At 54.6% G+C, this 26,285-nt stretch overlaps 5 protein-coding genes across 5 annotated transcripts; 3 read left to right on the top strand and 2 right to left on the bottom strand.

The window, feature by feature from the left end:
• On the top strand, window positions 1–1,770 carry LOC134430405 (prickle-like protein 2). The gene is made up of 2 exons (XM_063178043.1): window positions 1–533; window positions 630–1,770. The coding sequence occupies exons 1-2, from the start codon at window positions 402–404 to the stop codon at window positions 777–779; spliced, it is 282 nt and encodes a 93-aa protein (XP_063034113.1). The 5' UTR covers window positions 1–401; the 3' UTR covers window positions 780–1,770.
• On the top strand, window positions 892–6,162 carry PRICKLE4 (prickle planar cell polarity protein 4). Its single transcript, XM_063177736.1, has 6 exons — window positions 892–948; window positions 1,756–2,151; window positions 2,242–2,442; window positions 3,811–3,997; window positions 4,167–4,450; window positions 4,583–6,162. The coding sequence occupies exons 1-6, from the start codon at window positions 892–894 to the stop codon at window positions 5,387–5,389; spliced, it is 1,932 nt and encodes a 643-aa protein (XP_063033806.1). The 3' UTR covers window positions 5,390–6,162.
• A 144-nt stretch (window positions 6,163–6,306) lies between these two features.
• Window positions 6,307–8,537, bottom strand: LOC134430182 (uncharacterized). Its single transcript, XM_063177735.1, has 3 exons — window positions 8,528–8,537; window positions 7,719–7,997; window positions 6,307–6,785 (listed from the first exon to the last, which is right to left on the bottom strand). The coding sequence occupies exons 1-3, from the start codon at window positions 8,535–8,537 to the stop codon at window positions 6,421–6,423; spliced, it is 654 nt and encodes a 217-aa protein (XP_063033805.1). The 3' UTR covers window positions 6,307–6,420.
• Window positions 8,538–9,491: 954 nt separating this feature from the next.
• LOC134430181 (basic proline-rich protein-like) lies at window positions 9,492–19,149 on the bottom strand. The gene is made up of 11 exons (XM_063177734.1): window positions 18,781–19,149; window positions 15,547–15,624; window positions 14,809–15,057; window positions 12,676–12,834; window positions 12,455–12,543; window positions 12,190–12,311; window positions 11,980–12,098; window positions 11,785–11,895; window positions 11,317–11,439; window positions 9,934–10,113; window positions 9,492–9,840 (listed from the first exon to the last, which is right to left on the bottom strand). Exons 1-11 carry the CDS (start codon window positions 19,147–19,149, stop codon window positions 9,589–9,591), a joined length of 1,851 nt encoding a protein of 616 aa, XP_063033804.1. The 3' UTR covers window positions 9,492–9,588.
• A 3,571-nt stretch (window positions 19,150–22,720) lies between these two features.
• TOMM6 (translocase of outer mitochondrial membrane 6) lies at window positions 22,721–24,574 on the top strand. Its single transcript, XM_063177733.1, has 3 exons — window positions 22,721–22,851; window positions 23,619–23,720; window positions 24,233–24,574. The coding sequence occupies exons 1-2, from the start codon at window positions 22,721–22,723 to the stop codon at window positions 23,713–23,715; spliced, it is 228 nt and encodes a 75-aa protein (XP_063033803.1). The 3' UTR covers window positions 23,716–23,720; window positions 24,233–24,574.
• The last annotated feature ends 1,711 nt before the right edge of the window (window positions 24,575–26,285 follow it).

Raw genomic sequence — 26,285 nt, 5'->3', positions numbered from 1 at the left:
CTGTATCCTCAGTGTGGGTTTGCTGTAACCCCCAAAGAGAAAGGAGCCCCCCAAAAATCTCTTGGATTCCCGCAGTGGTTCAGCTGAAGGTCTCAAGGTTGTGGTGCCTCGGAGCATCGTCCCAGCTGGACGTGCCCCAAGTCCCTGTAAGGGATGAGGAGCTGCTTGTCCTGCTGCCACAGGGACACAGGATCTGTGCCCAGGGACGGATCCCTGCTCCCTGCCCCATGTCTGACACCTGTGGCTCTCTCTGTGTCCCCAGCTGATGTCCCTGCCGAGCCCTGCATGGCCTGGGGTCCCTCCGAGGGATGAAGAGCTGGCACAGGGACGCAGGATCTGTGTCCAGGGATGGATCCCTGCCCTGTCTCTGACACCTGTGGCTCTCTCTGTGTCCCCAGCTGATGTCCCTGCCGAGCCCTGCATGGCCCCAGCAGGACGAGCCCTCTCCCTGCGGCACCACCGGGGGCCTCCCCCCGGCCTCGTCCGACAGCGACTCCGGCTGTGCCCTGGAGGAGTACCTGGAGCCCCCCGAGGTGGGTGCTCCCCACCCCGTTTCCGGGGCTAGACACACACATTTCAGCCCCTTAAACACATTTGAACCCCTCTCTGAACTCGGTGTTTCCCCCAAGGTGCCGCCGTGCTCGCCCCAGCCGGGCTCTGACCGTGACCGGACGCGGCTCCGCGCCAGAGCGCTCCTGCAGCAGCTGCCGCCCCAGGACTGCGATGTGAGACCCCCTCCTCTGGCTGCTGCTCCCCTCCCCGCGCCCACCTGGGGCTGACATTACCCAAAAGCAGAGGCCGGGCCGAATTAAGGGAGTAAAAAGCAGTTTTATTCATTATTCGGCTGCCCTAAATGCAGCTGAAGCCCACCCAAAAATGGACCACGGGGTCATGGGGTTTTCGCACTTCTATAAGTTTGGGCCATTTGCATATTGGGGGTCAATAAAAGTAATGAAATAATTGACCCCAAGTTTGCTGCCCCAACTCCCTTTTGTTCCCATCTCTCAGGGCCTGACCAGTGAAGTGTGGTTGATTCCCAGGCCTGGAGAGGAATTGTGTAAAAATGGGAAAGCAGCAGCTCACACTGTTTGTGGAGTTTAGAGTCTACCACTAAAGTTTAGACCTTATCTCCCTGGCCTCATCTGGTCTTGAGATTACCCAAAAACAGAGGCCAGGCCAAATTAAGGGAATAAAAAGCAATTTTATTTATTGAAGGGCCTTCAGGTGCATTTAGGGCAGATGAAGCCCACCTAAAAATGGACCACGGGTCACAGGGTTTTCACACTTTTGTATATTGGGGGTTAATTTTCCAATTACACCTTCAGGTAATGAAGTCATTGACCCCAAGTTTGCTCCCTTTTGTTCCCATCTCTCAGAGCCTGAGGCGGTGAGGTGATTGATTCCCGGGCCTGGAGAGGAATTGTGTAAAAATGGGAAAGCAGCAGCCGACACTGTGTGTGGAGTTTAGAGTTACACACTAAAGTTTAGAGTTATACACTAAAGTTTTAGAGTCTACCACTAAAGTTTAGAGTTATACACTAAAGAATTACAGGATTATAAATGTCTGGAAAAGATAAAAGCTAAACTCCTAAGGAAGGATGAGATTGCGACTCCTTCTCAGCCAGTGGACAGGACAAATAGGTTGTTGGTGATGATGAGGATGAGTATGGCGATTAGGAAGAATAGTAGATAGGTGAAAAATTTTGCAATGTAGGGGTCTGAGGCCACATGTAGGATAGATCATGATACAAATAGTGCAATGAGGAAGAAGGTAAGGGAGTAGAAGTCTATTTTCAGGCTGATGGGGATTTTGAAGTTTATAATGGACTTTCATTCCCAGAAGGAGGTGAGGCTTTCTGCTCCGGAGTGGATACAGATTGCTATTGGGATCAGGCTGATTCAGAAGGAGGTTTTGGCTGTGTTTGTAACCGTGCTGGGAGGTTGTTGGATAGGAGAGGCGATAGGACGGGGGTGCCCCAGCAGAGCCCGTGCCCTGACCCCCGTGCCCCACAGGAGCGCTACTGCCCCGGCCTCGCCGAGGAGGAGCGGCGCCAGCTCCGCGCCTTCAGCGCCCGCCGCCGACAGGAGGCTCTGGGACAGGGCCTGGCGTGCCCCGTGCCAGGGCCCTGCCACGGCCGTCCCTGCAGGAAGGTGAGCCGCCCCTCCAGCTGCCACCCCCTGGCAGGGAGCCGTCCCCAAAAGCCAGCCCTGCCCCACACCTCGTGTCCTTGTGCCTTGCAGTGCGGCCGGAGGCTGAACAAAGGCGACCCGGGGGTTTCGGCGTCTCGCCTGGGCGACCAGTTCTGGCACCCGTCCTGCTTCTCCTGCCACTTCTGCCACCAGCAGCTGGTGGATCTCATCTACTTCCAGCAGGATGGGAGGATCTACTGCGGACGGCACCACGCCGAGCTCTTCCGGCCCCGCTGCGCCTCCTGCGACCAGGTGGGCGCCTGTTGGGGAGGATGGAACGGGAAAGCCTTGTCAATAGGATTGCCTGGCAAAAGATTTTGAGAATATGGGAACCATAAGCGAGACTGAAGTGAAAGCAAGCTTTAAGGTCCGTTAGTTACTGAACAACCGGAAAACAATTGTCAATATTAAAAATAAGGGATAATTTGGTTCCAATAATAGCGCATGAGCAAAAGATAACCGCGGGGTACGGGGTGCAGGGCTCTGGACCCTTTCCATCTCGCGTACGAGCTTGCCAAGTGAAGATTCCCCCCTATACGCCACGTGTCAATGCCATCCCCTCCCATTTTCGGTTTGTCACAATTCTACCTCCGCCCTCATCACCACCTTTGCCACGCATGCTCCACCACTCGGTTCGGTGGTCGCATAACTCTTTGGGGGTCGTTTTTGATGAAGGCCTCTCCTCTTCCTCGATGTCCTTCAACTCACCCTTGGGTTACACATGCGCACCAAGCCAGTATAATGCAAGCCAAAACGAACATAATATTATATTTAAGCACCAAAGCAATATATCTCATATAATTAACGTTTTCCTGGGACCCAACCAGATTTTCCCTTCTTTCTGTTCGTTTTTAGCAACTGTTATCTCTTGCTTTTTCCTGTCCTTGAACATCTGCAGGAAAGGGGGGGATGGAACCTCTCCCTTTCTTTCTTGGCATTACACCTTCTAACTCTTTTACCAATTACCGTATCAATATTGATTACTGTTCCGATTTTCTCAGCGTGAATCACACCTATTTTCCCACGTTCCCATTCCAGCTGATCTTCATGGAGGAGTGCATCGAGGCCGAGGGCCTTGAACATCTATCTGCAGGAAAGGGGGGGGATGGAACCTCTCCCTTTCTTTCTTGGCATTACACCTTCTAACTCTTTTATCAATTACCGTATCAATATCGATTACCGTTTCAATTTTCTCAGCGTGAATCACACCTGTTCACCACATTCCCATTCCAGCTGATCTTCATGGAGGAGTGCATCGAGGCCGAGGGCCTTGAACATCTGCGGGAAAGGGGGGGATGGATCCTCTCCCTTTCTTTCTTGGCATTACACCTTCTAACTCTTTTATTAATTACCATATCAATATCGATTACCGTTTTAATTTTGTCACCGCGAGTCCTACCTGTTCAACCACATTCCCGTTCCAGCTGATCTTCATGGAGGAGTGCATCGAGGCTGAGGGCCTTGAACATCTGCAGGAAAGGAGAGGGGGGGATGGATCCTCTCCCTTTCTTTCTTGGCATTACACCTTCTAACTCTTTTATCAATTACCGTATCAATATTGATTACCGTTCCGATTTTGCTAGCGCGAATCACACCTATTTTCCCACATTCCCATTCCAGCTGATCTTCATGGAGGAGTGCATCGAGGCCGAGGGCCGGCGCTGGCACCTGGAGCATTTCTGCTGCCTGGAGTGCGACGAGCCCCTGCGCGGGCAGCGCTACGTGATGCGCAGCGGGCGGCCCTGCTGCCGGGGCTGCTTCGAGAGCCTCTTCGCCGAGCCGTGCCAGGCGTGCGGGGACCCCATCGGTGCGGCCGCCACCCCCGGGGGGCTCCCCCAGATTTCGGAGCATGGATTTTGGGGTTTTTTGGGTTTTTTGGGGGAGGGTCGTTTTTGGTTTTTTGGTTTGGTTTGGGGGGGTTTTTTTGGTTTTTTATTTTGAAGACCCTTCCCCTCACCCGTGTTTTGCCCCCACAGGCGCGGACACCGAGCAGGTCACCCACCAAGGGCTGCACTGGCACGCCCGCTCCTCCTGCTTGTGCTGCAGCCTGTGCCGGGCCCCGCTGCGGGGACAGCCCCTCAGCTGCCACCGCGGCCGCCTCTTCTGCTCCGGCTCCTGCGGCCGCGGCCAGGACGGCTCCTCCGGCGCCTCCGACTCCTCGGACTCCGCCATCGCCTCCGCTCCGTCCCCCGAGTGCGCGCCCGCGGCCCGGAGCAGCAGGGACGGGGGGCAAGGGGATGGTAGGAGCCTCCGGCATGGGGTGGGAGCAAATTCAGGGATTTTGGGGATGGTAGGAGCAAATCCAGGGGATTTTGGGCACTTTGGGGATTTTGGGGATGGTAGGAGCCTCCGACATGGGATGGGAGCAAATCCAGGGATTTGGGGATGGTAGGAGGCTCTGCCGTGGGGTGGGAGCAAATCCAGGGATTTTGGGGACTTTGGGGCTGGTAGGACCCCATTGCCACAGGGTGGGAGGGCAACAGGAGCAAATCCAGGCTCTGGGGACTTTGGGGATTTTGGGGATGGTGGGATCCTGCTGCCATGGGGCGGGAGGGGGAGCAGGAGCAAATCCAGGCTCTGGGGACTGTCCTGGGAATGTCACCCCGTGGGAATTAGCGATAAACTCCCCAGGCTGGCTGGGTGGGTGGGTGCCAGCCCGCCGTGTCCCGAGACGCCCCTTGCTGTGGGAGGGCTGTGGGAGGACAGGCTCAGCCTCTCCTTGCTCCTTTCCCCTCTGGCAGAGGCGTTCCCGGAGCAGCCCCCCGTGCACCCCGCCTTCAGGAGCCCCGGGGATCTCGGCGCAGCCCCACGGGAGCGGAGCGGCGACGCTGCCAAGGAGCACCCAGGGGCGCTGGGACCCCCAGCCGGCCACCCCTCAGCCCCCCAGCTGAACCCAGAGCCCCCCAAGGAGCCCAGAGCCCTTTTGGGGTCCCCTGAAGCCCGAAGAGCTGCAGAGCTGCAGGCGGGCACCCCCCGTCCCCGACACGGCGCCCGGGCAGGGCACGGCACAGAGGAGGAGGAGGAGGAGGAGGAGGAGGACTCCTGGTGCCCCACCTGCTCCTCATCTTCGGACTCAGGCTCGGAGGAGGAGGGTTTCTTTTTCGGGAAGCCCATCCCCAAGCCCGGCATGAACCCCCTGGGCAGGGAGCCCATGCAGAGGGGCAGGGGCAGGACGGCCAAGCACTGCAGCGTGTGCTGACAGCGGGCTGGGCGTCCCGAGGGGCACTGCCAGCTCCTGCCAGGGCATCAACGCGTTCCAATCGCATCCTGGAGGTGCCCAGGGCTGGTGGGAGAAGCTGCTGGGGTCGCTGCCCCCCGGTGGAGCAGAGCAGAGCAGAGCAGATCCTGCCATTCCTGCCCGGCTCTCCCGCAATTAGGAACAGGTAAAGCAGGAAGGGAGCGGGGCAGGGCCGGCCCCAGCACCTCCCACGAGGCGGCAGGTGGGGACAGGGACAGCTGCCGGCGTCCCCCCGGTGCTGGGGAACGCGGGGTGACCTGCCCTGGGCTGCTCTGTGCCCCACTGCCACCCCTCGCCATCCCTGGTGGCATCAGGTCCCCATGGGGAGGGGACCAGAGACGAAGCTCCAATAAAATCTGGCTGAAATCTGAACTCTGGCTGAAATCTGAGCTCAGGGTCTGCCCTGTTCCTTCCCAGCCCATTGTGACACTGACACTGTCACCAGGGCCCCATCTCCATCCCTGGTGGCACTGTGGCCTACTGCCACCACAGGGAGGGAACCAGGGGTGCGGCTCTGCTGCTGCTGGTGACAAATCTGCAATAAAATCTGGCTGAAATCTGAAAGCAGGGTCTGCCCTGTTCCTTCCCAGCCCATTGTGACACTGCCAATGTCACCAGGGCCCCACTGCCACCTCAATCCATCCCTGGTGGCACTGTGTCCCCATGGGGAGGGGACCAGGGCACAGCTCTGGTCTCAGGTGACAAACTCCAATAAAACCTGGCTGAAATCTGAACTCAGGCTCTGCCCTGTTCCTTCCCACCCCACAGTGACACTGACACTGTCACCAGGGCTGGGGGGTCCCCAGGGGTGATCTGTGCCCTCTGCCACAGCCGGGCTTCATCGTGGGACCCCTCCCTTGCAGGAACACAACAAGGGCTGCAAAAAGGACACGGTTTATTTGCAGATTTCAACCCAAAAACACTCGCTGGGGTTTGGGGGCGCACTCCCGGCCGTCAGGAAAGGAGGACAGGCACTGCCGCCCTCCCTCCAGTCAAACCAGCGACGCTTTGGCTGCCCTCAGGGCTTTGGGCAGGGCCAAAAAACCAAACACATCCCGCTCGCCCTCCTTCTCCGCGGGGGCTGCCAACGCCTCCCACCTCACCCTGCAGGCTCCCGAGCACCCCAGGGCGCCGTCACCGCCCTGTCGCAGGGCAGGAGGGCCCAAAGCCCTCAGAGGCCGCTGGAGCCCACGGAGTCGAGGCTGTCGATGAACTGCTCCAGCTGCTGCAGGTGGTGCAGGCGGCCCTGGCGCAGGTTGGCCCTGAGCGCCACCCCCAGCGCCGCCTCCATCGAGGGCTCCTCGTGCAGCAGCATCGTGGCCACCACGGCGACGCTCAGGCTGAACTGCTGGTACGACTGCAGGGCCGCGGGCTCAGCGCCCCAGAACCAGCACCAAACAACCCCTATTTTAGCCCAAACACCCACAAATACCATCCCAACCCGTGCAGTGCAGGGCCGCGGGCTCAGCGCCCCAAAAGCAGCACCAAAACAACCCCTATTTCAGCCCAAACACCCACAAATACCATCCCAACCCCTGCAGGGCACAGCCACGGGGTCAGCACCCCAAAAGCAGCACCAAAACAACCCCTATTTCAGCCCAAACACCCACAAATACCATCCCAACCCCTTCAGGGCACAGCCACGGGGTCAGCACCCCAGAACCAGCACCAAACACCCCCTATTTCAGCCCACAAACCCACAAATACCATCCCAACCCCTGCAAACCCCTGCAGTGCAGGGCCGTGGGCTCAGCACCCCAGAACCAGCACCAAACAACCCCTATTTCAGCCCACAAACCCACAAATACCATCCCAACCCCTGCAAACACCTGCAGTGCAGGGCACAGCATCAGCACCCCAGAACCAGCACCAAACCACCCCTATTTTAGCCCACAAACCCACAAATATCATCCAAACCCCTGCAGGGCACAGCCACGGGGTCAGCACCCCAAAACCAGCACCAAAACACCCCTATTTCAGCCCACAACCCCACAGATATCATCCAAACCCCTGCAAGCCCCCCCCAAAACGCCAAATTCACACCCTCACCCCCCCAGCATGGCTCCCAAAGCTCCTCAGGTGAGATCCCCCCCATCCTGGAGCTGCCCCCAGACCCACAGGGCACGGCCACAGGGTGAGCACCCCAAAACCAGCACCAAGCCCTGCAAACCCCACAGCACGCTCCCCCCAAACACCAAATTCACCACCCAGCATTGTCCCCAAGGCTCCTCGGGTGACGTTCCCCGTCCTGGAGCTGCCCCCGGCCCCTCAGGTGCCCCCCAGGACTCACCAGCTCGATCTTTGCCTTCCTCCTGAGCACAGCAGCGGAGCGGGAGTCGATTCCAGCTGGGAATGGTGTGGGGGGCTCTGGGCAGGGCTGCTGCTGGCCACACACAGCCTGGCACGGGGGAAAGGCCAAGGGTGAGTGAGTCCCCCTTTGTGCAGCAGGATGAAATCAGCTCAGATTTCACCTGGCTGTGGAAATCAGCAGTGGAGGGGGGGGAGATCAGGCTGCCAGCAGCGCTGGAGAGCCCTGAGAGCAGCAGTGGCTCCAAAACCCCACGGGGAGCTCAGAGGGGAAAGGGACTGAGCCACGCTGGTCAGTCACCAGCCCAGGAATGGCCACCCCACGGAAGGAGCCACTGGTTTGCTGTAGAGAGCTTTGCAGACAGCTAGCTAGCTGAGAAACGTCACATAAAGAGACGAGTGTAAGAGTCAGCGCCCCAAAACCAGCACCAAACCACCCCTGATTTTAGCCCACAAACCCCCAAACATCATCCAAACCCCTGCAAACCCCTGCAGAGCACGGCCACGGGGTCAGCACCCCAAAACCAGCAACAAACCACCCCTATTTTAACCCACAAACCCACAAATATAATCCAAACTCCTGCAGAGCATGGCCACGGGGTCAGCACCCCAAAACCAGCAACAAACAACCCCTATTTTAACCCACAAACCCACAAATATCACCCAAACCCCTGCAGAGCACGGCCACGGGGTCAGCACCCCAAAACCAGCAACAAACAACCCCTATTTTAACCCACAAATATCATCCAAACCCCTGCAAGCCCCCCCAAAACGCCAAATTCACACCCTCACCCCCCAGCATGGCTCCCAAAGCTCCTCAGGTGAGATCCCCCCCATCCTGGAGCTGCTCCCAGACCCACAGGGCAGGGCCACAGGGTCAGCACCCCAAAACCAGCACCAAACCACCCCTCTTTTAACCCACAAATATCATCCAAACCCCTTAAACCCGCAGCACAAATCCAGTGACAGCAGAGTGTGAGCAGGCCTGCAATGGAGCTCTGAGGAAGCCAAGGAGAACCCTCCAGAGCAGATTAATTACTATTAATTACTGCTAATGAGGGAGAGAAGCTGGGGCAAAGAGGGGGAGTGGGGTGGCACCCAAGGGAGGGGTGACAGAGCAGTGACAAACTGTTGGGAGTACTAATACGAGTGATTAGTAAATTTTGAACTTTGTTGGTAGGTATGTATCTTTGTATTAGTGTTAATGAATTTTGTGCATATTGTAAAGGCGAGCTCACTGTTGGCTAGTTATTTATTAGGTAACCACGCTTACTTTTGTGCTTTTGTGGATATTTTATTGAAAGTTTTTTTTGTGTTCTTGCTAAAGATGTTCTTTCCTGTCTTGCTGTTGCACTAAGGGCACAGTGTGTCCAGTAACACGAAAAACATTGTGCCCTTAGTGCAGCAGTAAGATGGGAACAATGCTGGGTGTGAATTTGGTGTTTTGGGGGGCTTGCAGGGGTTTGGATGATATTTGTGGGTCTGTGGGCTAGGAGCAGGGGTTGTTTGGTGCTGCTTTTGGGGTGCCAACCCCGTGGCCGTGCTCTGCAGGGGTTTGGATGATATTTTGATATTTGTGGGTTAAAACAGGGGTTGTTTGTTGCTGGTTTTGGGGTGCCGACCCCGTGGCCGTGCTCTGCAGGAGTTTGGATGGTATTTGTGGGTTTGTGGGTTAAAATAGGGGTTGTTTGTTGCTGGTTTTGGGGTGCTGAGCCCGTGGCCCTGCCCTGAGGCTCTGGCAGCAGCTCCCCACGCTGTTGTGATGCTGTGTGGTCACACCCCTGAGCCTCGGCTTCCTGCCCTGGCTGCTCTCCCGGGGCCGACACGGGCTGTGCCTCCAGACAAAGGCACCCCTAAACCCCACATCCCGCAGCCACAGGGACCCCCCTGGGTTCTGGCAGCGCCCCCAAGCCCGGGGGGACACTGGGGACACCCCGACCCCGTACCTGGTTGGTGGCACCAGCCCCAGGTGGGCTCTGGGGCGCTGTGGAGGTCTCTGGTGGGGTGCAGGCGGCTGGAGCAGCTCGGCTGGGCTGGGCTTTGGGCTCTGCTGCAGGTCCTGGAGGAAGCTGAGGGTTCTCAGGAGGATGAAGGCTCTGCAGAGGCTGAGGGACAGAGAGTGGCTGTGCTGGGACACGGGGACAGCGCTGTCCCCCATTGGGGTGGGGACACGGAGCTGCCCCACGCCCCAAACTCACCCCAGCCTGGGCAGCTCGTGCCTCAGTTTCCCCAGCCCCACAGGAACGAGGGCTGAGCTCTGCCTCCCCAGAGCTGCTGCACTCCAGGATTTCCCTCCTGGCAGGGTCTGGAGGGGCTGCCGGGCTCTGGGGAGGTGACCCGTGACCGCCGCCAGCCCTGGGGACACCGCACGGCTCCGCCTGCGCGGCACAGACAGCCAAAGTTGGGAAACTGTTGTTGCTACAAACGGGAATTGCCGGTGAATTGCAACAGCTTTCAGACAGAAGGCGAATTTGTAACGGCTTCTGCGGGCTGAGGAACTGAAAATGGGCACAAAGCAAGGCTGGCGCAGCAGATAACAAAACGCAGAACCAAGATAGCACAGGCAGAGAACAAAACGGCACAAAAAGAGAATGCCAGGGGTCAAGAGGCATCAGGAGAAAACCAGGGGAGGGTCCTGGATGGACCCCCAGACCCTGCAGCGACCCAGGGTGGAGCTGTGGCAAACTCGGCCCAGAGAATGTGCCAAGAAATTTGAGGAAGTTGCGCAATTGCAGCAGCACAAAGGACTGAAAATTGTGTGTGTGTGCCTCTGGCTGCAGCCAGGCACCCAGCACTGCCACTTCTGCTTTACTTAACTAATAAATAAATACTTATTTATTTATTTATTTATTTATTTATTTATTTATTTATTTATTTATTTATTTATTTAAATAAATAAATAAACAAACAAACAAATAAATAAATAAATAAATATATTAATAAAGAATATTAAATACTTATTTAATAAGTAAATAAATAATAATAAATACCCCAATAATAAATACTTATTTATTAATAAATACATAAATAAATAAATAATATCAATAATAAATAAATACTTATTTCTTACCGCTAATTGAACTCTTAAATTTCAGAGTGGGATTAGTCCCTCCCCACACTGGGCAGGGGCACTGTGGAGTCCACAGTGAGGGGATTAGAGGGTTTGGGAAAGGGGGCTGTGCCTCCCTGCAGGCTCTGCTTTAGGGTGGGAATAGAAAATAGGAAAAATAGAAAAATAATAGAAAAAATTATAGAAAAAATATAGAAAAATACAGAAAAAAATACAGAAAAAATACAGAAAAAAAACACAGAAAAAAGATAGAAAAAAAAAGAGAAAAATAATAGAAAAATAATAGAAAAAATAATAGAAAAAATAATAGAAAAAATAATAGAAAAAATAATAGTGAAAACCAGGAAAAATAATACAAAATATAGAAAAAACAATAGAAAAAATAGAAAAAATAAAGAGAAAAAATAATAGAAAAAAATAGAAGCCATCCCCAGGGGAAGCTGTGTGCGCTGGTGGGGAGGGTTTGGGGAGCCTGGAGCTGGTCCTGTGTCCCTCCCCAGCAGCCCCATACCTCAAGGTGCTCCTGGATCTCAGGATTCCTGGAAGTCTCCTCAGGAGGGGCTGGATCTGCTCCTGGAGCACAGGGACCCTGATCCTGGCTGCCCACGGGGCTGTGCCCAGCTCCCAGCTCCACCTGGGGACGGGAAATGGGTGGGATGGGGTGGGATCAATGGGATGAGATGAGATAAGATGGGATGGGATCAATGGGATGAGATGAGATAAGATGGGATGGGATCCATGGGATGGGATGGGATGGGATCCATGGGATGGGATCTATGGGATGAGATGGGATGGGATGGACGGGACACTTAGAACCCACAGGAAACACTGAGAAAAGCCTGGAAAAACTCCACACCTGGCAAAAAAAGCAAGGTGGAGAGGGGGAAGGGCTGGAGCAGAGAGGAGGGAGATGCCCCAGCACCCCTGAGCCAGGCAGCTCCAGGGCTGGGAGCACCCCTGGCATGGGGGAATGTCCTACCTGCAGCTCTGCAGCACCAGGATCAGCACCACCATCAGCAGCTGGGCTCTCCAGAGGGCTCCTGGCCGGGTTGGGGGGCTCCAGAACACCCCCAGTCCCCGCTGGCACATCCTGCAGGGAACCAGCACAGCGTGCGGGGCTCGGGGTGAGCACAGCCCTGCTGTGGGACGGGGTGGGACAGGTAAAACCCCTCACCTGCGGCTGCTCCTGCCTCTCTGCAGCCCCTGGGGGCGGCTCCGGGCGCTGGGGAGGCTCCGGGGGCTGCGGCTCCTTCCTGGCCCCGGGCTGGCTCCTCCTGGAGCGCGGCTTGTGCCCTGCGGGGTGGGAAACAGCGGCAGAAGCTCCTCAGGCTGGCCCGGGAGGGGATGGAGAGCAGCGAGGAGCCGGCCTGGGGGCAGCACAGACCTCGGGAGGGTCGGGGACACCACGCCCGGGGCACCGGGAGCAGCTGCCGGGGGCGGCTCCGTCGTGTCCCAGCCGGGTGGTGGCTCCAGGGCGGGCGGTGCTGGGGGAAATTCCCTGGATTCCTGCAGGAATTTCGGGGATTTCCTTGGATTTCTTCAGGAATGCCTCCAGCCAGCCCCAGCATGGCGGGGTTGGCTCGGGAGGGGCCTCTGTGCGATGCCAACGGGCAGGGACAGCCGTGCTGGTGTCACTCGTTGTCACCCACCCTGCAGGGCCGGACGGGGGCCAGGGCTGGGGCTGGGGCTGGGGCTGCTTCTCCTCGGGGTACTCAGGCCAGGGGTCAGGCGGCGGATCCTGCAGGGAAAAACTGGATTTAGGGAACGGGACAGGGTGCCCACACACTGTCCTTGTCACCAGGGCAGTGACCGTCCCCTGCCCCATGTCACCACTGTCGTGCCACCATGGCCAGGTGCCACCAGCCCTCACCTGGTACCAGCACTCTCCAAAGTCACCCTCAGCTCCTGGCACGGCTGCTCTGTCAGGCCAGGGCGGTGGCAGGGGACACTCGGGGGGTGCCCACCTCCTGTCCTGCTCCTCCTCGTTCCAGGGCACGTCCCCAGGGCCAGGGAAGGCTCTGGGGCTGGGCTGCAAAGGGAACGGCCGTGGTGAGGACGCTCAGCATGGGAATTTTGGGATTTTTTTTTCCCCACGAGCCCACTGGGATTTTTGGGATTTTTTTTTTTCCCCCCACAAACCCACTGGGATTTTTGGGATTTCTTGCTGCTCCCCCTCCCCGTTGTGACCCTCGGCTCTTTGTGCCTCTCCTGCTCGCTGCTTTGGGGGCTGTGGGTAAATCCCTCCCTGCAGCAGCGGCAGGACGCAATTAGGGTGAACCAGCTCAGATTTCACCTGGTGTGGAAATCAGCAGCAGTGGAGGGGGAGGACCAGGCTGCCAGCAGCGCTGGAGAGCCCTGAGAGCAGCAGTGACTCCAAAATCCCAAAATGAAACCCCACGAGGATGTGAAACCCCACGAGGATGTGAAACCCCGAGAGCAAACAGCACTGGCAGGGAACAGGGGCAGATGTTTCTTGGGAGGAACCAGAGGGCAGCAATTTGATTATTTTTTTTAAGGAAAAATGCTCCCCAAACCCCCCAACATCTGTCATTTCATGCTGTAAAAGCTGAACCCCACTTTTGAACAGGGGAATTTCCCTGGAGTGAGTGTGGGTTCATTTCTGGAGCCCTTCAAGATCACTCCTGGAGTGAGCCAAAGAGATTTGTGTGGGTCTGGGTGAGCAACACAATCTGAACTGTAATTGCTAATTAATTTTGAAACTATTGATTTAATTAGCAGCGCCCTGGTGTAACCATTGTGATAAATGAATGTGATTTGGGCTAACAATTGTAAATATATTGTATTTGTAAATATATATATAATATAGTATATATTATATACTATATACTATAGTATAGTAATGTATAATATATAATATATAATATATAATATATAATATATAATATATAATATATAATATATAATATATAATATATTGTATTATATATTATATATTATATATTATATATTATATATTATATAACATATAACATATAACATATAACATATAACATATAATATTATATATTACATAATAAATAATATAAATAAATATATTGTAATTGTAAATATCTTGATATTTAAGAAAATATTTGTTAAAAAGTAACAGAGGAAAAAGGCATGTAATTAGTGCCACAAAACAGATGTTTTCAGATGTTCATGAGAAAATAGGATACAGGATGTAGTTTGAGATAAATAACATCCCAAAATAGAATAGACCTTGAGATAATTAAGGAATCAGCCTTGAAATCACTGCCAAATTTACTCTGTACATGCTTACTTGGTTGTATTAATTTTATATAAAATTGCTGCTCAATTAAAACTGCTGCTAAGTTCTGATTTTGTGGTTTAATAAATTAAGACACACAGGACCTCATTCATAACACCATCCCCACTGCACTGCAGATTAGTGATAATAAATAAAAATATATAAATAAAAAATAAAATTTTTATAATAAAATATTATCGAATATTTTTACAATAAATTATATTTTATAATAAAATTAAATTTTTATAAATAGTAAATAAATAAATAAATAATTTATTTTTATATATAGGTGTATATATATTATATATATATATATGCACCTTTTTATATATGTACCTATATATATGCACCTTTTTATATATATACCTATATATATATGCACATTTTTATATATATATCTATATATAAATGCATTTTTATATTTAGGCATATATATATAAATTCATATATATATAAATACATTTACATAGGTATATTACATATTTATTTTGCCATTCTTAATCCTGGGGTTGGGGGGTGAACCTGTGAAATCCTTTAGATTTCTGCTGGATCCCGACATTTCCAGACTCCTTTTGGGAATTTAGAAAGCCACCAACTCCTGTCTGTGCCTGGGGGACCACGAGTGGATCCAGACGTGTCCAGAATGGTTTTGGGGACGGGGTTTGGTGACTTGGGAGGGTCTCCCTGACAAAGCATGACCATCCTTGGGACGTGTCCCCCAGCCCTGTCCCTTACCGGGCCCCTCCTGCGCCGGCGTCTCCTGGGCTGCTGCTCCCATGGTGGCCCATCCCATGGTGGCCCATCCCATGGTGGCCCATCCCATGGTGGTTCATCCCATGGTGGCCCATCCCATGGTGGTTCATCCCAAGGTGGTTCATCCCAAGGTGGTTCATCCCAAGGTGGCCCGTCCCAAGGTGGCCCATCCCAGGTGTCCTCAGGGCCATCAGGGGGACACGGCCACGGCCCATCCCACCACGGAGCAGGCTGTGGAGAGACCAGAGCCGTGAGAGCCCCAGGAGCAGGCAGGGATGGGGAGCCCCAGGAGCCCACCCGGCCGCCCTGGGAGAGCCCGCATCATCCAGGGTTCCTCCCCACCCTGGTGTTCTGCTGGCTCCTCAGCATCCCCAGGGGTGGAGATGGGGCAGGGGGAACCCAGGGTGGCCCCGGGGCGATGCTGGGCTCCCATCCCAACCCAGGAGAGCCTCAACCCAGGAGAACCCCAGGAGAGCTCCAGGAGAGCCCAAAGAGATCCCCAAGAGAGCTTTCCCAGGAGAACTCCAGGAAAGCTTCAGGAGAGCTCCAACCCAGGGGAGCCCAAACCCAGGAGAGCTTCAGGAGAGCTCCAGGAGAGCCTAAACCCAGGGGAGCTTCAGGAAAGCTCCAGGAGAGCCCAAACCCAGGAGAGCTTCAGGAAAGCTCCAGGAGAGCTCCAGGAGAACCCCAACCCAGGAGATCCCTGGCAGCCGCACGTACCTCCCTGGGGAAGCTCCTCCTGCAGCCCGGCGGGTGGAACATGCTGGCCGAGGGCGCCTCCGGGAGCTGCGGGATCCGCTGCAAGGCAGGGAGAGGCCGGCTCAGCACGGCCCCCGGGGACGTCACTGCCGCCCTGGGGACACTGCCAGCCAGCCAGGTGCCACCCGTGCTGCTGCTGCTGCTGCCAGCCCCGCGACACCTCCGGGGACACCGCTACGGACGCCGAGACCCTGGGGGTGACACGGGGCTGGCAGTGCCCTGGCACCCCCGCTGCCCGCCCCAGGCTCTGTTTGTCCCTGCCCACGTGTCCCTGCCAACCCCACGCGTCACCCCGTGATGTCCCCAAGGGACGCGGGGGCTTGGGTGAGCCCCCTGCCAGCATGAAACCCCATTTTTGTCCTTAAATTGAGGGGTGGCAGCACTGGAGCATGGAGGGGTTGGAGAGCCCTGCACCCCAATCCTGAATCCCAATCCTTCCCTGCATCCCAATCCTTGCCTGCACCCTAATCCTGAATCCCAATCCTTTATCTCTGCACCCCAATCCTGAATCCCAATCCTTCCCTGCACCCCAATCCTGAATCCCAATCCTGCACCCCACTCCTGAATCCCAAACCTGCACCTCTGCACCCCAATGCTGAACCCCGATCCTGCACCTCTGCACCCCACTCCTGTGTCCCTGGATCCCAATCCTTCCCTGCACCCCAATCCTGTGTCCCTGGATCCCAATCCTTCCCTGCACCCCAATCCTGCGTCCCTGGATCCCAATCCTTCACCTCTGCACCTCAATCCTGAATCCTAATCCTTCCCTGCACCCTAATCTTGCACCCCTGAATCTCAATCCTTCCCTACACCCCAATCCTCCCGGCCCGCACCCCGCTCTCGTTCCACACCAATGTCCAGCGGGATCCCTCCTGAGGAGCCCTCCCCGAGCTCTCGGTGCCTCCCCCAGGAGTTTCCGTTCCTCTTCCCGCCCCGCTCCCGGCGCTGATTCCGCCCCCGAGCACGGCCCGGGCAGCGCCGCTTCCCTGATCCCGCCCCGAGGATCTGAATTCCCCCGGGAATCTCGGGGTGGGAGCAAAGAGCCGCAAACTGCACCCCCAGGGCGTGGAATATCCATGGAAGAGGGGTCCCTGCACCCCCAGGGCGCGGAATATCCATGGAAGAGGGGTCCTGCACCCCCAGGGTGTGGAATATCCATGGACAAGGGGTCCTGCACCCCCAGGGCGTGGAATATCCATGGAAAAGGGCATCCTGCACCCCCAGGATGTGGAATATCCATGGGCAAGGGGATCCTGGGGTATGGAATACCCATGGAAGAGGGTCCCTGCACCCCCAGGGTGTGGAATATCCATGGACAAGGGGATCCTGCACCGCCAGGGTGTGGAATATCCATGGAAGAGGGGTCCTGTACCCCCAGGGTGTGGAATATCCATGGACAAGGGGATCCTGCACCCCCAGGGTGTGGAATATCCATGGAAGAGGGGTCCTGCACCCCCAGGGTGTGGAATATCCATGGAAGAGGGGTCCTGCACCCCCAGGACGTGGAATATCCATGGAAAAGTGCGTCCTGCACCCCCAGATTGTGGAATATCCATGGAAGAGGGGTCCTGCATCCCCAGGGTGTGGAATATCCATGGAAGAGGGGTGCTGCACCCCCAGGGTGTGGAATATCTATGGAAGAGAGGTGCTGCACCCCCAGGGTATGGAATATCCATGGAAGAGGGGATCCTGGGGTATGGAATATCCATGGAGGGGGGGTCCTGCACCCCAAGAGTGTGTAATACCCATGGAAGAGGTGTGTAATACCCATGGAAGAGGTCCAGGGTGTGGAATATCCATGGAAGAGGGGTCCTGAACCCCCAGAGTGTGGAATATCCATGGACAAGGGGATCCTGCACCCCCAGGGTGTGGAATATCCATGGAAGAGGGATCCTGCACCCCCAGGGTGTGGAATATCCATGGAAGAGGGGTCCTGCACCCCCAGGGTGTGGAATATCCATGGAAGAGGGGTCCTGCACCCCCAGAGTGTGGAATATCCATGGACAAGGGGATTCTGCACCCCCAGGGTGTGGAATATCCATGGAAGAGGGATCCTGCACCCCCAGGGTGTGGAATATCCATGGAAGAGGGGTCCTGCACCCCCAGGGTGTGGAATATCCATGGAAGAGGGGTCCTGCACCCCCAGGACGTGGAATATCCATGGAAAAGTGCGTCCTGCACCCCCAGATTGTGGAATATCCATGGAAGAGGGGTCCTGCATCCCCAGGGTGTGGAATATCCATGGAAGAGGGGTGCTGCACCCCCAGGGTGTGGAATATCTATGGAAGAGAGGTGCTGCACCCCCAGGGTGTGGAATATCCATGGGCAAGGGGATCCTGGGGTATGGAATATCCATGGAGGGGGGGTCCTGCACCCCAAGAGTGTGTAATACCCATGGAAGAGGGTCCCTGCACCCCCAGGGTGTGGAATATCCATGGAAGAGGGGTCCTGCACCCCCAGGGTGTGGAATATCCATGGACAAGGGGATCCTGCACCCCCAGGGTGTGGAATATCCATGGAAGAGGGGTCCTGCACCCCCAGGGTGTGGAATATCCATGGACAAGGGGATCCTGCACCCCCAGGGTGTGGAATATCCATGGACAAGGGGATCCTGCACCCCCAGGATGTGGAATATCCATGGAAGAGGGGTTCTGCACCCCCAGGGTGTGGAATATCCATGGAAGAGGGGTCCTGCACCCCCAGGGTGTGGAATATCCATGGACAAGGGGATTCTGCACCCCCAGGGTGTGGAATATCCATGGAAGAGGGGTCCTGCACCCCCAGGGTGTGGAATATCCATGGACAAGGGGTCCTTGCACCCCCAGGGTGTGGAATATCCATGGAAGAGGGGTCCTGCACCCCCAGGGTGTGGAATATCCATGGACAAGAGGATCCTGGGGTATGGAATACCCATGGACAAGGGGCTCCTAGGGTATGGAATATCCACGGAAAAGGAGATTCTGGGTTATGGAATATCCATGGAAAAGGGGATCCCGGGGTCCCTCGGGGCACGAACCCCCCAGCTCCAGCACCAACCGCTCGGTGCCCGCGCTGCTCCCAGGCTTGTCCCGGGACACTTCGGGGAGCGGGACCCCCCCCCGCATTCCCGAGGAGCTGGAGCAGAACCGAGGAGGGAACAAAGCAGGGTTGGGGAGTTCGGAGAGCCCTGGCAGGACGGGGCTCCACGGCACCCACCTTTGCTGCCGTGCCGGCGCCGCTGCTGTCCCCTCCCGGCGGGTCCGTCTGTCCGTCCGTCACCTCGTGGCCCTGCGGGAGGGTCTCCCAAGGCCGCTGCCCACCCAGATCATCCCCTCCCGAGGCAGCCCGGCGCCTCCCGGCTCTCCTCCCCCCTATCCCCCGGCATTCCCGCCGGGAAAGGCGCTCCGGGGGCTGCGGGGCTGGTTCCAGGCGCGGCCATCCCGCCCTGCCCCGAGGATTTCTGCGTTTATCACCTTGTCGCGGCCCGGAACGGCCCCGGCAGCCGCGGGGGCTTGGGCTGGGACGCGCTGATAAGGAACTGGTCGGAACTGGTCGGGCCGGCCATGCGGATTGCTGCATGCACATGGCCTGACCTTCCAGGAACGTGGGAGGTGTTATAAATTAGAAGGTTGGCTAGGCAAATATTCAAGCAGGAATCAATTTATTCATTAATAAATCAGCAATTTATTAATTAATAAAAGTATGAGCAATACAGCGCTGGGTACAGTGGGGGAAGTTTTCCCTCCACACTGATAGTTGAGGCTCACAGGTATTTATAGGGGTACTCATCAGCTTTCTCAGCAGTTTTTATATAATATATGTATTATACAGAATATATATATAAAATATATTCTATATATTCTATATATGATGCATTATATATAGAATATATATAATATATTCTATATAATATATATTCTAGAATATATAATATATGCTCTATATTATCCATAATATATAGAATACATAGAATATATTCTATATAATATATATAGAATATATATATTCTATAATATATAACATATACTCTATATTATATATATTATATATAAAATATAGAATATATATTATATAGAATATTTAATATAATATATATATTCTAAAGCTATAGTTTCAAAGTTTCTATTCCTATTCTTTACTCATCAGCAGTTTATATTCTCAATTTTTACTCATCAGCAGTTTCTATTCCAAATTTCTACGTCACAATTCCATACACTATTGTGATTTAGTTTTTTTCAGGATGTATCCCAGAAAAGGAGCATCCCCAGATGGTGGGAGTCTGCTTTCCGAAAGAAGGATGAAGAATCCCATCTGGTGAGGTCCAGATTCCAGATGTGGGTCCACCTTTTGATTGCAAGGACTATAAACCTCATAGCAGTGATGTCCAGCTTCCCTCGGTCAAAACTACAAATCCTTGAGGTGATGTTCATCTTCCTTTCTCAAGCTGCTTATCACTGCTTTATCAAGGTGTGAGATAAGCACATTTCCTTTTTATATATTCTAAAGCTATAGTTTCAAGGGTACAAGCAGTATTCTAAAATTATGCTTCAAAAAGTTATTATTGCAGAACTCAGCCACAAGCAGAAAGTTCCTGTCAAAAAGCAACATCTTTAAAGCTGAAGCCATTCATTATAATGAACAATAGTTTCTGAGAAATAAAAGAATTAAAAGACACTTAAAAGTATATCAAGGGAATCGCAGAAGTTAATAAATAACCTAAAATACACTATTAGGAAGAACTTTGATCAGATATCTAGATAAATTAATGAATAATCTAAAATACACTCACAGAAGAAACTTTGGAATTAGAATATTTGAAGAAGCAGAAGTGGAAGCCAATAAGTTAAAGTGACCTGCCAAGCCGTTAGAATCAAGCCAAGTACAACAGTAACTTCAGCCAAGCCATGGAAAAAAACATGCCAAGGATAACAGGAAGATGTCCAAATTAGGAAAAGCTTAAAATTTAACTAAGGAAGACCAAGAATTCCCAGAAGACTCCGCCTATACTCCTGCCTGCCTATGAATATGCATGTAATAAATGATGTAATCCTTGTTTAAAATTGTATAAAAACCTGCTTTTGCTGTACATAACTCAGAAATCCATTTAGTGATTTCTCCAACGCCTTGCCAATAAATACCTCCTGCCTACAGGCCTTAAATCCAGTCTCTGGGCAGCTTATTATCGCCTTTTGGGGCAAAATTCGGCATCAAAGCTTTAATTCAAATGCTCCTAAATCAACTTAAGACTTAAAAAGGTTAATTGTGAACAAAGGATAGGTTCAAAGGCCTTCTTCCATGCCCATTAGAATGGGGCTAAACCCTTCCAAAACCCCAAACAGGGTGTGGGGCCGGGGCAGCCCAGGGGATCTGGCTGCTCCTGCCAGGGGGGTAACGCCTGGATCTCCAGCTGGCCCCTTAATGAGGGTCACTAATTGCCATAAATCAATCTGGGTGGATCAGTTAGTGGGATCTGGGGAGAGGATCCAGCAGCAGGGACAGACGAGGCTGCAGGATTGGATGGATGGATGGATGGATGGATGGATGGATGGATGGATGGATGGATGGATGGATGGATGGATGGATGGATGGATGGACAGTGTGGCAGGATGTCCCCACGGATCCAGGCCTGGCTTGGTCACCTGGGTGTCCCCAGAGAGGAGCAGTAGGGAAATGGGAATAACAGGAAAACTCTGCTAATTCCAGAAATTCTGCACAAGAATAAGTTACTTTTATTGTTAAAAGCATTCTATAATAAAAACTATAATAAACCTCACTCTAACCACAGTCCTCACCCCACCGAGGGCCCTTCAGGACCCTCATTGCCACCGTGGCACACCGAGCACCCCAAAACGTGCAGCTCTTGGCTTTGGGGCTCCACCCGAGCCTCTCCCCTGGGCTCTGTAATGGGTTGAAACTTTAAGTTTGTTCATCAAAGCTGACAAAGTTGCACCACCTCAATTTGTTTGCTTAAGTAAATTTCCAGGCTTAAAAGGATAAGGAAGGTGAAACCAAAGACTGGGTTTCCCAAACATTTGTTTATGTGTTTAGTAAACTGTTAATATGGGTGATGGGCTTGCTATGATTGATAGCACAGTATCAGCTTATCCGCTCGCTCAGTAAACCTAAGATTCCAGGAACTCAGCAGATTAAGCCTAAAATTCCAGGAATCAGACAAAGGAAAATACCAATCTTCATCTTCAGACCTCTGGGGGGTGGACTATGACCACCTAGACACAAAAGAAGAATACGCAGAGTACTACACATCAACCTGGAAGCAGGACTGTTTAAGAACTCCACAGAAAATCAGAAGTGTGCGGCAGTGTTAGAGCGGGGACTCTCCTGTCGCCCAGCGCGCCCGGGGCGCTGACGTTGCCTATTATCGCTTGCTGTATCAATTAATAAATTTCATTTTATTTGGACTTATTAGTCGGTGATTAATTCCCCACCGCAACTAACCTATAACAGTCCTGATCCCAATCCCGGTTCCGCTCTCGATCCCGGTCCCAATCCCGATGCCGATTTCAGTCCCAATCCCAGTGCCGCTCCTGATCCTGATCCCAGTGCCAATCCCAATCCCGGTCCTGGTGCTGGTCCCGATCCCAGCCCCAATTCTGATCCTAGCCCGATCCCAATCCCTATCCCGGTCCCGTTCCCGCTCTTGTTTCCGATCCCAATCCCGCTCCCAGTCCCAATCACGATCCCGCTCCCAATCCCCGATCCCGTTCCCAATCCCTGATCCTGCTCCCGTTCCCAATCCCCGCTCCCAATCCGTGATCCCAGTCCCGCTCTCAATCCTTGATCCCGCTCCCGTTCCCAATCTCGATCCCCGATCCCATTCCCAATCCCCGATCCCAATCCGTGATCCCAGTCCCGCTCCCAATCCTTGATCCCGCTCCCGTTCCCAATCTCGATCCCCGATCCCATTCCCAATCCCGCTCCCGATCCCAATCGCAGATCCCGCTCCCGCTCCCTGATCCCGTTCTCCATCCCAATCCCGCTCAATCCCTGATCCTGTTCCCAATCCCAATCCCGCTCCCAATCCCTGATCCCGATCCCGCTCCCGTTCCCGCCGCTGCCCTCACGCAGCGCCCCGCGCGCCGGCGGTGACGTCACGCCGCGCCGGTGACGCCGCGCACGGGGCGCGCGCACGGCAGCAATGGCGGCGGTGGCGGCGGCCGGAGCGGGAGCCGCGGGAGCGGCCGGGGCGGTGGCGGCCCCGCCGCGGGGCATCCGCACCTGGCTGCGCAGCGCCTTCCGCTTCGCCACCGACCGCAACGACTTCCGCAGGTCGGCACCGGCAGCGGGACCGGGGCACGGATGGGGCCGGGATGGAGGCCGGGCCCGGAGCAGAGCTCCGTCCGGGTCGGGATCGGGAGCCCGGTGTCCGTCCCCGGCCTGGATCAGGAGCAGGGCAGGGATTGTCCCTCCGTCCAGTTCGGGCTCCTCGCCTCAGGGAGGACATTTTGGGGCCGGAGCGGGTCCGGGGAAGGGAGCGGAGCTGGAGGGGCCTGGAGAGTCCTGAGGGAGCTGGGAAGGGTTTGGAGAAATCTGGAAAGGGTTTAGAGAATCCTGAGGGAGCTGGGAAGGGTCTGAGGGAGCTGGGAAGGGTCTGAGGGAGCTGAGAAGGTTTGGAGAGTCCTGAGGGAGCTGGGCAGGGTTTGGAGAGTCCTGAGGGAGCTGGGCAGGGTTTGGAGAGTCCTGAGGGAGCTGGGCAGGGGCTCAGCCTGGAGCAAAGGAGGCTCAGGGGGAATTTCTGGCTCTGCACAACTCCTGCCAGGAGGGCACAGCCGAGGGGGATTTGGGATCTTATCCCAGGGAACAGGGACAGGAGGAGAGGGAACGGCCTCAGGCTGGGCTGGGGAGGCTCAGGTTGGACATGAGCAGGAATTTCCTCATGGAAAGGGCTGGAAGGGGCTGCCCAGGGGGGTTTGGAGCGCCCATCCCTGGAGGCGGCACTGCGTGCTCAGGGTGGGGATCGGGCACAGCCTGGGTTCGGATGAACTTTCCCAAAATCTTTCCCGAGCTCAGCGTTTCTGGGCTTTCTGTGATTGCAGGAACCTGCTGCTGAACCTGGGGCTCTTTGCCGCCGGGGTCTGGGTGGCCCGGAACCTCACCGACATCGACCTGATGGCGCCGCAGCCCGTGCCGTAGCTCCGGTCAGCGCGGGGCAGGCACCGAGGGGCGGGATCGGGAACATCCTGAGCTGGGAGGGACCCGCAGGGATCGAATCCAACCCCTGCCCTGCTCAGGCACCCCAGGATCCCACCTGGGTGTCCCCGAGATGCCAAAATCCCGCCTGGGCACCCCTGAGAGCCCAAAATCCCTCCCTGGGGAGCTCTGGCAGCCTCAGGGTTGTTCCCATTCCCTGGGGAGCCTGGGCAGTGACCCAAACCCTCTGGGGGGGAGGAACCTTTCCCAAAATCCACCCTCAAAATATCCCAAATCCAGCCCTGCCCTGGCTGCTGTCCCTGCTCACCAGGCTTTGGAGCTGCAGCCCCCCAAGGCTGAACAAACCCCCCAAACTCATCCTGCCCCCCCCCCAGGACAGCACTGTCACCACTGAGGTGACACAAACCAGGGGTGAGCCCACCCCAAACCCCACAGAACCCTTTTTTACCAGATCTTAGAGCAGAATCAGCTCCCCTGACGGTGCTGACTCCCGTCCCAGGAAGGAGCTGGAGCTGCTGCGAGCAGAGCTCACCATCCCACCAGGACTGGAGCTGTGGAGATGCTCAGATGCCACCTGGAGCTGCTCAAATCCCTTTGGAGTTGTTCTCATCCCACCTGGAGCTTCTGAGATTGCCTTGGAGCTGCTAAAATCCCTTTGGAGCTGCTCTGGTCCCACCTGGAGCTGCTCTGGTCCCCCCTGTCCTGCCTGGAGCAGTGACAAGGACAAAAGGTTCAATGCTGAGAGGAAGATTTGGTTTCCCATTCATTCCTCGAGGATGTTCATGGAATTTCCTCCTGTACCCCCCAGAGGTTTATTAAATTTTATGGAATAACAACACAACCCACTGGAATTTCTTTCTCTTTTTTTTTCTCTCTTTGTTTTTTCTTTCTTTTTTTTTTTTTTCTTAATAAGAAATTTCAGCTTACAAAAAAAAACAAGGTGTAAAAAGAGTAAAGATTTACAAAATAACAACAACAACAAAAAAAAATCATAAAAACATGATTTCTGTTTCACACCCGAGAGAAAGACAGGGACGAGCCCAGCCCTGGGAACCAGCAGCTGCTGCTGCTGCCAGGAAATCCAGCCTGGGATGGGAATCAGGGAAATCCAGCCTGGGATGGAAATCCAGGGAAAATCCAGCCTGGGATGGAAATCAGGGAAAATCCAGCCTGGGATGGAAATCAGGGAAATCCAGCCTGGGATGGAGCTGAAATCCAGCCTGGGATGGAAATCCAGGGAAAATCCAGCCTGGGATGGGAATCAGGGAAATCCAGCCTGGGATGGAAATACAGGGAAAATCCAGCCTGGGATGGAAATCAGGGAAATCCAGCCTGGGATGGAAATACAGGGAAAATCCAGCCTGGGATAAAAATCCAGCCTGGGAAGGAGCTGAAATCCAGCCTGGGATGGAAATCAGGGAAATCCAGCCTGGGATGGAGCTGAAATCCAGCCTGGGATGGAACTCCAGGCTGTGCTCTGATCCCATCCCTGCTCTCCCATTCCTGCTCTCATCTCTGATCCCATTCCTGCCCTGATCCCATTCCTGCCCTGATTCCTGATCCCTTTCCTGCCCTGATCCCTGATCCCACTCCTGTCCTGACCCCATTCCAGCTGTGATCCCACTCCTGCTTGATCCCATCCCTCTTCTGATCCCTGATCCCATCCCTAAACCCATTCCTGCCCCAATCCCATCCCTGCCCTGATCCCATTCTTGCCCCATCCCACTCCTTCCCTGACCCCAATTCCTGCCCTGATCCCACTCCTGTCCTGACCCCATTCCAGCTGTGATCCCACTCCTGCCCCATCCCATCCCATCCCTGTTCTAATCCCTGATCCCACTCCTGCCCTGATCCCATCCCTGCTCTGACCCCATTCCAGCTGTGATCCCATTCCTGATTGATCCCATCCCTGCCCTAACCCCATTCCAGCTGTGATCCCATTCCTGATTGATCCCATCCCTGCCCCAATCCCATTCCTGATTGATCCCATCCCTGCCCCAATCCCATTCCTGATTGATCCCATCCCTGCCCTGATCCCATTCCTGCCCTGATCCCAATTCTGCCCTGATTCCTGATCCCATTCCTGATTATCCCATCCCTGCCCCAATCCCATTCCTGCCCTGACCCCATTCCAGCTCTGATCCTGTCCCTGCTCTGATCCCATCCCTGCCCCATCCCATTCCTGCCCTGACCCCAATTCCTGCCATGATCCCATTCCTGCCATGATCCCATCCCTGCCCTGTGCTCTGATCCCGTTCCTATCCTGATCCCATCCCTGCCCCAATCCCATCCCTGCCCTGATCCCATTCCTGATTATCTCATCCCTGCCCCAATCCCATTCCTGCCCTGACCCCAATTCCTGCCATGATCCCATCCCTGCCCCAATCCCATCCCTGCCCCGTTCCCATCCCTGCCCCGTTCCCATCCCTGCCCCGTTCCCATCCCTGCCCCAATCCCATCCCCGATCCCATCCCTGCCCCGTTCCCATCCCTGCCCCAATCCCATCCCCGATCCCATCCCTGCCCCAATCCCATCCCTGCCCCATTCCCATC

Source organism: Melospiza melodia, chromosome 28 (assembly GCF_035770615.1).
Source record: "Melospiza melodia melodia isolate bMelMel2 chromosome 28, bMelMel2.pri, whole genome shotgun sequence".
Taxonomy (NCBI): Eukaryota; Metazoa; Chordata; class Aves; order Passeriformes; family Passerellidae; genus Melospiza; species Melospiza melodia.
Note: the sequence above shows the minus strand (reverse complement) of the source record. Positions and strands in the feature narration are given on the sequence as shown.

Excerpts from the sequence above, each read along its gene's own strand:
- PRICKLE4 (XM_063177736.1), top strand. The coding sequence starts at position 892 with ATGGGGTTTTCGCACTTCTATAAGTTTGGGCCATTTGCATATTGGGGG. Across the intron at positions 2,443-3,810 it reads GCTGCGCCTCCTGCGACCAG|CTGATCTTCATGGAGGAGTG; the intron begins GTGGGCGCCTGT and ends TTCCCATTCCAG. Across the intron at positions 3,998-4,166 it reads GGCGTGCGGGGACCCCATCG|GCGCGGACACCGAGCAGGTC; the intron begins GTGCGGCCGCCA and ends TTGCCCCCACAG.
- TOMM6 (XM_063177733.1), top strand. The coding sequence starts at position 22,721 with ATGGCGGCGGTGGCGGCGGCCGGAGCGGGAGCCGCGGGAGCGGCCGGG. Across the intron at positions 22,852-23,618 it reads GACCGCAACGACTTCCGCAG|GAACCTGCTGCTGAACCTGG; the intron begins GTCGGCACCGGC and ends CTGTGATTGCAG.
- LOC134430405 (XM_063178043.1), top strand. The coding sequence starts at position 402 with ATGTCCCTGCCGAGCCCTGCATGGCCCCAGCAGGACGAGCCCTCTCCC. Across the intron at positions 534-629 it reads AGTACCTGGAGCCCCCCGAG|GTGCCGCCGTGCTCGCCCCA; the intron begins GTGGGTGCTCCC and ends GTTTCCCCCAAG.
- LOC134430181 (XM_063177734.1), bottom strand. The coding sequence starts at position 19,149 with ATGTGCATGCAGCAATCCGCATGGCCGGCCCGACCAGTTCCGACCAGT. Across the intron at positions 12,835-14,808 it reads GCCGGCGCAGGAGGGGCCCG|CCCAGCCCCAGAGCCTTCCC; the intron begins GTAAGGGACAGG and ends TTCCCTTTGCAG. Across the intron at positions 12,099-12,189 it reads GTGTCCCCGACCCTCCCGAG|GGCACAAGCCGCGCTCCAGG; the intron begins GTCTGTGCTGCC and ends CCCACCCCGCAG.
- LOC134430182 (XM_063177735.1), bottom strand. Across the intron at positions 6,786-7,718 it reads GGAAGGCAAAGATCGAGCTG|TCGTACCAGCAGTTCAGCCT; the intron begins GTGAGTCCTGGG and ends GCGGCCCTGCAG.